General features: G+C 43.1%; 1 protein-coding gene across 4 annotated transcripts in view; it reads left to right on the plus strand.

The window, feature by feature from the left end:
- NGEF (neuronal guanine nucleotide exchange factor) overlaps positions 1–13256 on the plus strand; it is an 89916-nt gene that overhangs the window by 44908 nt on the left and 31752 nt on the right. For all 4 annotated transcript variants that reach the window (XM_070753046.1, XM_070753047.1, XM_070753048.1 and 1 more), the window contains one exon: positions 10168–10442. In XM_070753046.1, the coding sequence (XP_070609147.1) occupies positions 10168–10442 (275 nt within the window). The remainder of the gene's footprint in view (positions 1–10167; positions 10443–13256) is intronic.

Here is a 13256-nt window from a genome sequence, read left to right on the forward strand (position 1 = left end):
ACATGCAGAGAAGGAGATAAGCCCAAAACTAAATTGTGAAATGTAAAAATACCATTTGAATGGCTGAAGATAATTTGTATTATTAATAGGCAGCAGAAACACATCGCTTTAGGGTTTTAAATATATGCTTTAATATATTTAAATATATAAATATAACACTTTAAATCTATGCTGCCATTTACAGTATATCGAATATATGATATTAATATATGAAGTACTGTATATATTAACTCCATTCATATCTAATGGCAGATCTTCAAGCACAAAATAATTTATCTCCCATTGTTCACTATTCAATGCCCACATTAATGCCACATTAATGCTAAATCTTGGTTAAGTCATTTTTCAACGTATTGAAAATATGTTTGTAAAAAAGGAAGTTCAAAGGACATTATGTATCATTCCATAAAGTGTCTAAAAGAAAATTTTCTTTCTCAGTTACGTGTGGGAAGCTAGCATGGTTTCCAAGATACAGTTCTCCTACTGCTATTTTAATCTCGCTTTGACTAGTGTTCCAAAAACAAAATGATTGCGGCATATTGTAAGAAAACCATTTTTATGGTGACTTTCCCATGACAAACTATGCATGTTTTTAAATATAGTTACAGTCTTTGTACAATGTTAGTGGTATGCATTGATCCATACAAGTAATTTCTGAATAAAGGCTTACAACTAAAACAGAAAGCTTTATTAAAATCTGTATTTAAATATACAATGTCAATTCAACACTTTATAAAATTGAAAAAGAAAATTGCTAAACTTTAAAATGGAGGGAACCACAAAAACCTAGCAGAAATTTGAATGACTTTAGAATGAGTGCTTTTAGAATATTGAAATTGACATTTAGATTTGTTTGAAACAGCATTTATATGGTGAGAGACATATCTTCATATTTTCAGTGATGCTTACTTCAATATTTCATTCTATAGAGCAGGGCCAATAAAAATTAAATACCTAATGTCTGCAGTTTCTAAGAAAGATGAAAATTGATGATTTTATTTGTATTTGACGTTTTTAATGGTATTTGATGTTACGTGTGAAGGAGTTCTTATATCTCTGCAGAATTTCATAACAAATGCAAGACTGGTCTTATATTGTTATAGCTTAAATTTGAAGGTATTAAACATGCAGTAAAATCTGAATTGATTGCTTATGATAGATTTTTATGTACCGTAGTTTTATTTAAATAGTAATGTTTCATTTTGGGGTTTTTGATATAGTGATTTTGTTTTATTTCATGAGCAGAAAACAACTAATATTACTGAATTTCTTCATACCTTTGAAATTGTGAGATCTTAAAAAGTTTCCACTATATAATTTTTATTCATGTGTCTATAGGTCAGATTACATGTGAATTTGATAGATGGGAACAAAATACTGTTGTTGTGTTTCTTCTATTATGTTTTTTTAAATAATTCCATTAACCACTTTATGGAGAGAGAAAGTTTCATCCCTAGTCCTATTCTGTGCCAGGAAAATAACTTATCTTTTATGTAAGACTAAGAATGGCTCAATTAGAATAAAGAATAAAATTGTAACTTTTTTGGAAATCATAGAGAAGTAAAGTAATTTTTGGATGTTGGTGTATATTGCTTGGTTACAGTTGCAAATCCTTTGTATATGCTAGAGGAGGACTCTTGGAAGTACAGTACAGTATTCTGAACCTAATTCAAAATACTGTAGCTTATTTCTGTTTTATCTGCAGTCTTTCAGTCATGGAAAAAACTGATATGGGGTTTATATAATATTCTAAGTTGTAATTTGTTTTTTATTCCCTTTCTGTGTTTCTTGCAAAGCCAACTAAGTTTTATATAAAGCATGGTGACTGAAAATTAACTCCAGACCCTTTATTCCCTGAGCAATCTTCACCCAGAATAAAAGTAGGGAGACCAACCAGTAGTTATTAAAAATTCCCAGGCCAAGTAGTGGCTTCTTAAAGAGGGGGTACATTACTTCCTCCTTCAAAGCAGGGGATACCAGCCCCTCACCCAAAGAGGCATTCACCACTACGCTGACTCGGTTCCTTCTTAATAATAATTTTCAGACTTTTTTTGTTTTTCATATTGACAGTTTTGGGGTATTGTGTGGCAGATAATAGTCTGTTTGAATTCCTTAGTCCCAAAGCACTTCAGTTTCTTTGTTTTCTATTACTCTATTTTTTTGGTCCCACCAGTTTTGGCTTGCAGGCAAATGGTATTTTTTGCAGATGTTCCAATCCACCATTGTTGCTACTTTGTCATGCTTTTGTTTGTATTCAATTTATGCACTCTTCTTGCAATGGCTAACTAGATGGTCCACTGTTTCTTAAGCTTCTTTGTAGACATGACATTTGCTGGATAGATAAAAGAATTAAAGATGAATTTAGTAAAAATCAAATGGAAAAACTAATAATAGCAGAAGTGGTTAAAATGGAGTGAAAACGATTACAAACTGGAGATCTTTACAAATAATCAATTTCCATGGCTTTTGGCACAAATATCTGACCGCTTACATCAATTTTAACTAAACAACTTAATGAAGTACCATATTGCATAAAGGAGACATCAGAGATAGGTTAGCTGGTAAAATTAATTCAAGCAAAAATCACTCTATCAGAAAATTATAGGCCAATAGCATCCTTTCCTAAAAAGTATAAATTATTCATGGGCATAATGTCAGACAGCATCTGAGATTACAGTAATACCTCATGATACGAACTTAATTGGTGAAAGGAGGAGGTTCGTAAGGTGAAAAGTTCGTAACACGAAACAAAGTTTCCCATAGGAATCAATGGAAAAGCGATTAATCCGTGCAAGCCCAAAATTCACCCCTTTTGCCTCATTTCCGCCGGCATTCTGATTTTGTTCAGGTGTGGGTGGAGGGGGGGAAGACGGGGGGAGACAGCGCAGGCTGCCCGGAGGGAGCCTCGTGGGTGGATTAACGGAAAAGTCAACAGTTACTGTCCGGCTTGCAATGACTGGAAGGGAAGGGAGGGAAACGCACGGGCGGTTTGTACATGCGTCTTCTCTGATGTCCTCCCTCCCTCCTTCCCCCTCTCCCTCCTGGCCTCCCTCCTCCTCCTCCTCCTGTATTCCGCCTCCCTCCCAGCCTCCGAGCCACATTCTCCGCGCCGCCGGCTGGCTGTCATCTTCTAAAGAAGCAAGAAGAGGAGGAGGAGCTGGGCGCCTTCCTCCACCACCACCGGCGCCCAGCTCCTCCTCCTCTTCTTGCTTCTTTAGAAGATGACAGCCAACCGGCGGCGCGGAGGGTGGGGATGGTGTGCGTGTGTGGAAAGGGTCAGCGGGAGAACTGGGGGGAGCCATGGCCACTGCCCCGTGGAAGGGACCCGGCTGGGAAGCTCCCGAAGGTGTGGGCTGGGGTCTTTCCGGGAGAGCAAGCAGCAGGCGTGGGCTGGGGTCCCCCCAGTTCTCCCGCGGACCTCTTCCACACATCCCGACTCCTCCAGCCTCCGCGTTTTTCTTTCGGCCTCGGGCTGGAAAGGGGGAGCTAAGCCAGCCCAGCGGCTTTTTACATTGGGGAGATGTTACCAGCCCAGCGGCATTGATTCCTCCCACCGCTTAGCTCCTCCCATCCACCAAGAAGCCAAAAGTTCTGGCCTTTGTTCACCAACCTCCACGTTTTTCATCTTTGCATCCTGGGCGGGCGGGCGAGGAGGCGCGACCGACCGGCTCAGGCTCCGGCTAGGACGGGGCGGGCAGCGGCTGGGCGCAGCGGCGAGGGTGCATCCGACTCGGGGCTGGCGGCGCCCGACGCACCGGGGAACATCAGCTCAGCGGATCAAGCCCAGCTCCTTTCGTCCCAGCATCCCGGGCCAAGCGGCTGCCTTCCATCGCTGAGCCTGGTTCGCATGGAAGATCGTAGCGCGCGTTGGCTGCGCCGGCGAGGGAAGCCAAGCCGGCAGCAACGTCGCCGCCGCCGCAGCCAACGCACACTACGATCTTCCGGGCGAGCCAGGCTCAGTGACGGAAGGCAGCCGCTTGGCCCGGGATGCTGGGCCGAAAGGAGCCGGGCTTTAAGATCACAGCGCACGTTGGCTGCGGTGGCGAGGGCTTGCGATGGAGGGTGGAGGAAGCGGCCATGGGAGGGTGAGCTGCCTCAGGGAGGAGGATCGGGCGGGACCAGGTGGGGGCTGGAATTTCTCCGCTGGGAAGAAGCGGCTTTGGATCATCCGTCTACCTCTGTCGGCTGCTCCGGGCCACAGGGGTGAGGGGCGCTGCTTCTCCAGTTGCCCGGTCCTCTCCTGCCTCCCGTGCCGATCGAAAGGGGCTGGAGCGGCAGAGCCGAGCACGCCTTCCGCCCTTTCATCCTCGCCCCCGTGGCCCGGAGCAGCCGACAGAGGTAGACGGAGGATCCATCGCCGCTTCTTCCCAGCGGAGAAATTCCAGCCCCCACCTGGTCCCGCCCGATCCTCCTCCTCCCTGAGGCAGCTCGCCCTCCCATGGCCGCTTCCGGGAGCGGCCCGGAGCAGCCGACAATGTTGCCCGCTGCGTTGGGCGCCACCAGCCCCGAGTCGGACACAGCATCGCTGCCACCACTGCCGCCCCAGTCGCTGCCCGCCCCGTCTCGCTGCCCGCCCCGTCTCGCTCGGCCGCATCTCCTCGCCCGCCGCCCGCCCGCCCAGGATGCAGACCTGCTGCCTCGCCTCACGCCCGCCGCCGGCCCGATCCTGCGCCTCCTGCTCCCCCCCAGCCAAAAATACAAAGGCGGTCTGCCGCCGCCCGCGGAGCAATGGGAAGCTGAAGCCGCCGCCGGTTTCAGACTCCCTTTGCTCCAGGCTGCTCCGCCCTGCCTGTCATGTGGTGGCAGACCGTCTTTGTGGTTTTTCACTGGGGGGGGAGCAGGAGGACCTTCCTGACTACCTCCCCCAGCGCTGGACCTCCTGCCCTCCCTCCCAGACAAAAACCCAAAGTGGCCTCCCAAACCCGAACGTTTTCCGTCTTACCAACCTGCCACCGCCGCCGAGAAGCACCGCCGCCCAGCTGTCACCTTTTAAAACAGCCGGGGGGCTTCCCAGAAGCCTCCCGAAGCCGAACGCCAAACCCGAACATCCGGGTTCGGCTTCGGGAGGCTGCTGGGAAGCCCCCCGGCTGTTTTAAAAGGTGACAGCCGGGCGAACGCCGAACCGGAAGTTCGGGTTTGGGGTTCGTAACATGAAAAAAGTTCGTAAGAAGAGGCGAAAATTTTAAGAACCCCGGGTTCGTATCTCGGGTTGTTCGTAAGACGAGGGGTTTGTATCTTGAGGTACCACTGTATTTAGAACACGGGTGTCAAACTCCCAGTGTCATATTGCCGTCATGTGATGTATCAATGTTTTCCCCCTTAGCAGAGTTGAGGTGGACATAATCTGCACAGGACGCATCTGGCCTGGGGGCCATCAGTTTAACACCCCTGATTTTGGGGGGAAATAACAGTATTCCAATATTTCAAATACCAGTAGAAAAGAAAACAGATAAAATGAAATTCAGAAGTAGAAAAGATCAACTTCTGATTGATAAAATTGATTTGGAGCATTGCAAAAGCCAAAAAACCAATTTATATATAGTCTGGATTCATTATAAAAAAACTTTGATTAATTACCATATAGTTGGATCATCAAACAACAAAAATGGCAATAAATTTTTAATATAATATTTATTTATTTATTTATTTATTTAAATAATAAAATAATTTGCTTTATATGGATGATCTACAGTAGTGTTGGCGAGCCTTTTTTGGTTCTCCTCAGCTTCAGTCTTTCTAGGCCTGGGGAGGGTGAAAACAGGCTTCCCAACCCTCTTGGAGGTTCTCCAGAGGCCAGAAATGGCCTGTTTCCCATTTCTGGCCTTTAGAGGGCCTCTGGGGGAAGGGGTAGGCCATTTTCACCCTCCCCAGTCTCCTGGAAAGGCTGTGAATCTGGGGAGAGCAGAAAAACAGAACTTCTGGCCCAAGTGGAAGTCAGTAAACGGATCATTACCGGCCTCCAGAGGACCTCTTGGGCAGGGAGGTGTTTTCGCCCTCCCCAGGCTCCTAAAAAGGCTCTGGAGCTTGGAAAGAGCAAAAGAGGTACCTTCCCCAACCTTCCAGATGCTGGAAACAGCATTTTTCCTGACTCTCAGTGGGCCCAGAGGGTCTGAAAATCTGCTGGCTGCATGCGCACTGGACTTGAGCTCACATGACCAGTGATATGGCTTGGTGGCATGCATCTCATAGGCTCACCAACACGGATCTATAATATTATGAAAAATCAGAAATCAAAATTTAGTCACTGACGAATATGCTAAGAATTTCTAGCGCAAGATGTAGCAATGGGTTTGATCTAGAGAAATGTACTTCACTAAGAATAAATCAAGGTAAAATCACAAAGCAGTGATGGAATTCAAATGCCGAGTGTCCAACTCATCAGGAGCACTTTACAGTTGTATAACATGAAGCATGAACCAGTTAAAATGTAATAAATAACATTGTAGACATCCAAAGACAAAATTTATGGAAGCATCATCAAAGCTATCAATACCTGGGCCATTTCTGTGATATTGAACACTGCTTTAATTCTTAACTAGAGAAAAGCTGAACTGAACAGTTTGGCCCAAAAAACCAAGAAAACTAGTGACTATTTACTATACATTACAACTTTGTAGTAATGTGGACAGATTATACCTTCCTTGCAGAAATGGAAGCAAAGATTTACTTTAAGTCAAACATACAGTCAAAAAATTATGTGAAAGACAGAATGTGAACATGGAAATAATATAATAAAAGAACAGAATTCTGGCAAGGAAATGCATTACATGGTCACATTTTACAAAAGATTGAGGGAAAAGTGGATAAAGATAACACCTAGCACAGTGATGGTGAACCTATGGCAAGGGTGGCACAGGTGGCACACGGAACCATATCTTCTGGAACGCGAGCCGTTGCCCTAGCTTAGCTCCAACGTGCATGTGTGTCATGGCTAGCTGATTTTTAGCTTGCACAGAGACTCTGGAAAGGGCATTTTGGCTTCCAGACAGACTCCTGGGGGGATGGGGGAGGACATTTTTATCCTTCCCCGGCTCCAGGGAAGCCTTTGATGCCTGGGAAGGACGAAACACAAGTCTACTGGGCCTTCTAGAAGTTGGAAAACAGGCCATTTCCGGCCTGCAGAAGCCTCCAGGGGAAGGGGAAAGCTGTTTTCGCCCTCCCTAGGCATTGGATTATGGGTGCGGACACACCCATGCATGATAATGCACACGCAAGCTTTTTCGGCACCTGAGGGAAAAAAGGTTCCCCATCACTTACCTAGTATGTGGAAATTAAAAAAAGAAGAAACAGAAGACTTGATTTTGGTTGTTCAACAGCAAGTTATTCAAAATAATTTCATGAATGCCAGAATTGAAAAATCATCAAATTATTCAAACTACAGATTGTCCAAAGAAGCAGAAAAAATAGCAGTTTATATATTCACTTGTGCAGGTAGGTCTCATGATTATAAATAACAGCAAACAAACTGGAACATCTGTAATTATCATGCGCCACTAAAGAAAAATTGGTGGCAACATATGTAGTTGAAAAAGTAGTCAAATTAAAATACCATATGATTTCTGAATTCAAACTGAAAACAAACTCTTGGCCTATAACACACCAGATTTAACTGGTGGGAAAGAAGAAAGTGTAGGGAATCAGTTTAGCAATTCCAAGTGATAGTAGAATAGAAAATAAGAAGATCACAAAGTATTAAGATCGGGAAAATTGAAGTTGAAGGATTATGTCTTAAATTGGCTGTTAAAGTTCCAGTGGTTATTATCAGCACGCTGAATATTATACCAAAAACTTGGATGACACTTAGAAAATTTGCAAATTTACAAAATTTTCCTCTTGTCAATTACAAAAGGCCACAGTGCTTGGATTTGTGCATGTAGAACACTAATATTATGCTCTCCTGGGTTATTGAGAAGAACTCACTGCATTTGAGGACCAACACCAACGAAAAGATTGGCAACTGTGGTGTATATAATAATAATTTATTAAATTTATATGCCACCCGACTACAACACAAAACAAAGGAAAAGTTATGGCAGAAAAAACAAATCCAGGAGAAAGTAAAGAAAAAGGTTTATCTGTTAACTCCCAGTTAAATATGACTTCACCTATCCCCAAACACACACATTTTAGAGAGAAGTTAATGATGTTCTTGCTGTAGGTGAAATTGTTGGGGGAAGAGAGCAAAGGGAAATTTACAAAGAGGAAACCAGTGATCACTGCTCTGAACTATCTCACATTAAATTGCCTAAGAAAAGAATCCGTGCCCAGTTTTGTAGTAAAGGCTGACCATGAGTATATCAATAAAACCTCTGATGCACTTTCCTCCAGTCTCGGGGATGAAGGAAGAACAAATTGATATGTTCATGAGGATGGGTTTGTTGATATGTTTGTTCTCTGTAAATTGTTTTATTATTGTTGTGAGCCGCCCCGAGTCTGCAAAGAGGGGCGGCATACAAATCTAATGAATGAATGAATGAATGAATGAATGAATGAATGAATGAATGAATGAATGAGCTAGCCTATAACAGTGATAGTGAACCTATGGCACATGTACCACAGGTTGCACCTGGATCCATATCAGAGAGCACGTGAGGTCTTTCCCTATGTCAGCTCCAGCACGCATGTGGCCAGCTATTTTCGGCCGTGGGGTAGGCCGTTTCACCTGAAGCCTCTGGAGTGCAAAAAACAGCACAACAGGCAAACCGGAAGTCTGTTTATCCAAACTTTTGGTTTGCCTGTTTGGCCATTTTTTCAACGTCCCAGGCTTCAGTGAGGTATGTGTGCATGCATGGCAATGATGGTTGTGCACATGCACAGAGGCGCAGTGCAGGAGATGTGCATGCACGGGGGAGGGAATGGGTGTTGGCACATGCATACACACTAGTGTGCACATGCACCCCCTTTTGGCATGTGAACCAAAAAAGGTTTGCCATCACTGGTGTATAGTCTCAGAGTCCATAGAAGAATTCAGCAGTACACTGCCCTACAATTATCTCAAGTTGCATTGTTTTTTTATATGATGCCTTGAGTCCTACGGGATTGGGCGGCATAGAAGATGGGTTTCCCTAAATATGCCCATGTCACACCAACACTCCGCAGTCTGCATTGGTTGCTGATCAGTTTCCAGTCACAATTCAAAGTGTTGGTTATGACCTATAAAGCCCTTCATGGCACCGGACCAGATTATCTTCGTGCGGCCTTCTGCCACACAAATCCCAGCGATCAGTTAGGTCCCACAGAGTGGGCCTTCTCCGGGTCCCGTCAACTAAACAATGTCGTTTGGCGGGGCCCAGGGGAGGACCCTTCTCTGTGGTGGCCCCGGCCCTCTGGAACCAACTCCCCCCAGAGATTAGAATAGCCCCCACCCTCCTTGCCTTTCGTAAGCTCCTTAAAACCCACCTCTGCCGTCAGGCATGGGGGGACTGAGATATTCTTTCACCCAGGATTCTACAATTTATGCATGGTATGTTTGTATGTATGATTGGTTTTATAACAAGGGTTTTAACTGTTTTAGTATTGGATTGTCACATGCTGTTTTTACCACTGTTGTTAGCCGGCCCGAGTCCACGGAGAGGGGCAGCATACAAATCCAATAAATAAATAAATAAATAAATAAACAAACAAATAAATGAATAAATATCACATTTTTTTGCTGAATTTTTAAAATTAAGGGAGACTAGGATAGTGCTATTTCGGCCTCATCAGCTAGCCATACCCTTGCTGGGATTTGATCCTGGGAGAATTAACCTCTAGGCCACCAGATCTGATCCCTTCAGCTTTGTACCGGGGGGGGGGGTATATGTTTTTTCTGTTGGATCACCCTGGTATATTGAGGGAATGTCACAGCTCCTTTTTGCCTCTAGGCCCAACCCAGGGCCATTTCAAGGCAATTAATTTATTCATAGCCAACAAACTATGTTAATATATGAATTTATTTCTTTATTTCTTTACTTATTTTCTCTTTCTTTCTTTCTTTCTTTCTTTCTTTCTTTCTTTCTTTCTTTCTTTCCTTCTTTCCATCTTTCTTTCTTTCCATCTTTCTTTCTTCTTTCTTTCTTTCTTTCCACTTCTGGACTTGTCTCAGGAGAGAAAATTCTGAAACATCTTCATTTCACATGCCATATGGGGCTAATTCAGTAACGGTCTATGCATTCTTTGACTTTCTAGGTCTGTTGTATCAAGAATATCGGGATAAATCCACACGTCATGAGATTGAAACCAGGCGACTGCAGGATTCCCAGACAGATACTGAAGAAAGCTCAAATACTGAAGAGTCGCCAACAGAAACTGAGACTGCAAATGTGCCAGAAAACAAAACTGTCCCCCAGATTAACTTGCTCAGGAATTCCACATCGAGGTTCAATTTATGGCAAGATCTTCCAGAAATCAGAAGCAGTGGTGTTCTGAATATTCTCCAGCCAGATGAAGTCAAGCTTCAAGAGGTAATGTCAACTTAAGGGGAGGAGATAGAAAGGGGAAACACGCTTGATATTTCATGGAAATAACTGTTGGTTAACTCATTTATGTTAGTTACAAACATTTAATATTACTAGAAAATTTAATGATTTATGTAATTTTGAACTGATTTCATCTTGTTTCTTCTAATATATATATGCATATTCTGATCCTGCTCAGCCTTGGCTTTAGCTGTTCCATCAGGAGTGAGCTGCTAGTGAATAAGTAACATCAGTGTGTAAAAGTCATAGTCCATCTATGAAAAATCTGCTACTTAAATAAGGACTTATTGACCAATTCAGCAGTAGACATCATTGAAGGTCAATCACCCCAAAGCATTTTAAAACCTTGAATGTTACATTGTTGGTGATCTTTTAACTAAAATATATAACATATTACTAAAATACTGAATCATTGACACAACATAGCCTCCCTATTTTGCAAAGAAGTTGTTAGAAAAACTCAAGAGAATTTCAAAAATCAGAGCTTGAGTAGTTTGATAGAAAGTAACATTAGGATTTATTTATGCATTTATTTATAAAAATAATAAAGGCGGAATAAAAAAAATGAATGAACACTTTAGGAATTATTGATTCCAGTACAGCAGGGTCCCCAACCCCCCCTAGTGCATTGTAGCCTATTTGTAACTGGGCCACATGAGTGACAGGCAGCTTTTTTACATATGCTGCTTGACTTGTGCAGGTCCAGTTGCACACGCAGTCCGGTTCCTCCCCCTTCCCCCTAACGAGCCAGACTGCCAAGCCTCAAAAGTTGGGGATTACTGCAGTAGAGAAATTAGAGACACCAGTGTTAGAAAACCATCTCTTGCAAATTGAATATAATATTATACCTTCTAAAATTATATATTGTGGATTTTTGAATCATTGTTGTTAGCATGATCTTTTTATTTTCTTGCACAAATTTGTTTATTGCTGTAGTGTAGCAAAGTTTGGGAATATGATTAGTGGGCTCCGAACTATACATCATCATGAGAATCTCTACCATCGTGATTAAATACATATCAGCACATTTATATCCTGTAAAAAAGCTGAAAAATTACTCATTATTTCTGGATATTTAATTTAGGTCACTCTTATGTGATTTTTTAAATTATGATTGAGAATAGACTTGTTATAGCTCTAATTTATTACAGAAGTCAAGATTTATGTTATAAATATAATGTTATTCCATTTTAGATACCCCACTCTTGCTGATTTATGTATTTTGCGTAAGATTTAACTATTCCTTTCCAACTGCCCATAAAATTAATCCCCAATAGACTTCTTTCAAATGGCATAAAGACAGAATGAGCCTTTTAATATCAACTCCATTTGGTTTTAGTGGACCTTATTGCCAGTCATTTTGTTTATTTGTTTGTTTGTTTGATTGATTGATTGATTGATTGATTGATTGGCCACCCTCCTCACAGACTCGGGCCACCTTACAAGGATAAAAATATAAACAAATATTAAAAAAAAGAAAAAGTGCAAAACTGTTTAAAACTTTAAGAAAAATAAAAAAACCCAGTATAAACACAGTCAGTCATTCTACATTCACACTATTGTCCAGAGCGAAAACTATCGCTCACGGCCTCAGGTCTGGTGGCATAGATGTGTTTTTAATGCCTTTCAAAAGGTGTGAAGAGTGGTGGCGATACACATCTCTGAGGGGAGTTGGTTCCAGAGGACTGAGGCTACAACAGAGAAGGCTCTTTCTCATGGACCCGCTAGTTGGCATTTTTTAACCAATGAGACTCAGAGAAGGCCAACTCTGTGCAATCTAACCAGTCGCTGGGATATGTGAGGGAGAAGACAGTTCTGTAAATAATCTGGTCCAATGCCATGTAGGGCTTTATAGGTGATAACTAATACCTTGAATTGCATTTGGAGACTGATCGGCAACCATTGCACTCACGGAGTGCTGGACTGATATGGGTGTACCTAGGTACACCCAACACAGCTTGCACAGCTGCATGCTGGATTAATTGAAGCCTCCGAACATTCTTCAAGGGTAGCCCCAAGTAGAGTGCATTGCAGTAATCAAGCCTCGAGGTGATGAAGGCACGAGTGACTGTGAGAAGAGACTCCCTGTCCAAATAAGCCTGCAACTGGTGCACCAGGCGAACCTGTGCGAAAGTCCCCCTAGCCACACCTGAGAGATGTTGCTCTAACCTCAGCTGTGGATCTAGGAGGATTCCCAAGTTGGGGACCTGCTCTGAGGGGGGGGGCAAAATCCCCCTCAAGAGTGATAGATGGACAGTCTTTGGAAGGCAAAACCCACAGCCACTCAGTCTTGTCAGGATTGAGCTTCAGCCTACTCATGCCCATCCAGATCCTCACAGTCTCCAGGCACCGGCACATCATTTCAACTGCTTCACTGAATTGGCACGAGGTGGAAATGTACAGCTGGGTATCATCAGCATACTGATGGAAACTCACCCCGTACCAATGGATGATCTCGCTTAGTGGTTTTATTTAGATATTACATAATAAGGGGGAGGGAAACAACCCATGTGCCACCCCACTGCGAATGACCGAAGAGCTAGGAGGAGAATCACCACTTTCCATATTTGGTTTTATATTTTGCATTAAATGTAATATTCTGGTTAGAAATGCTCAGTTATTTCATGTTCAGAATCTGGGATATATGAGAAACCTTTGTGGTGCTTGCACAAAAGATGTCAGTATTGCAAGCATTTTGCAAATGGTATTTGCTATTGCCTTCTGCCTAGAGCTCAGAGAGATTGACTGGCCTAAATTCATCCAATGGTGTCTAAGACAGCAATAAAACTCATGGTCTCC

Source organism: Erythrolamprus reginae, chromosome 5 (genome assembly GCF_031021105.1).
Source record: "Erythrolamprus reginae isolate rEryReg1 chromosome 5, rEryReg1.hap1, whole genome shotgun sequence".
Taxonomy (NCBI): domain Eukaryota; kingdom Metazoa; phylum Chordata; class Lepidosauria; order Squamata; family Dipsadidae; genus Erythrolamprus; species Erythrolamprus reginae.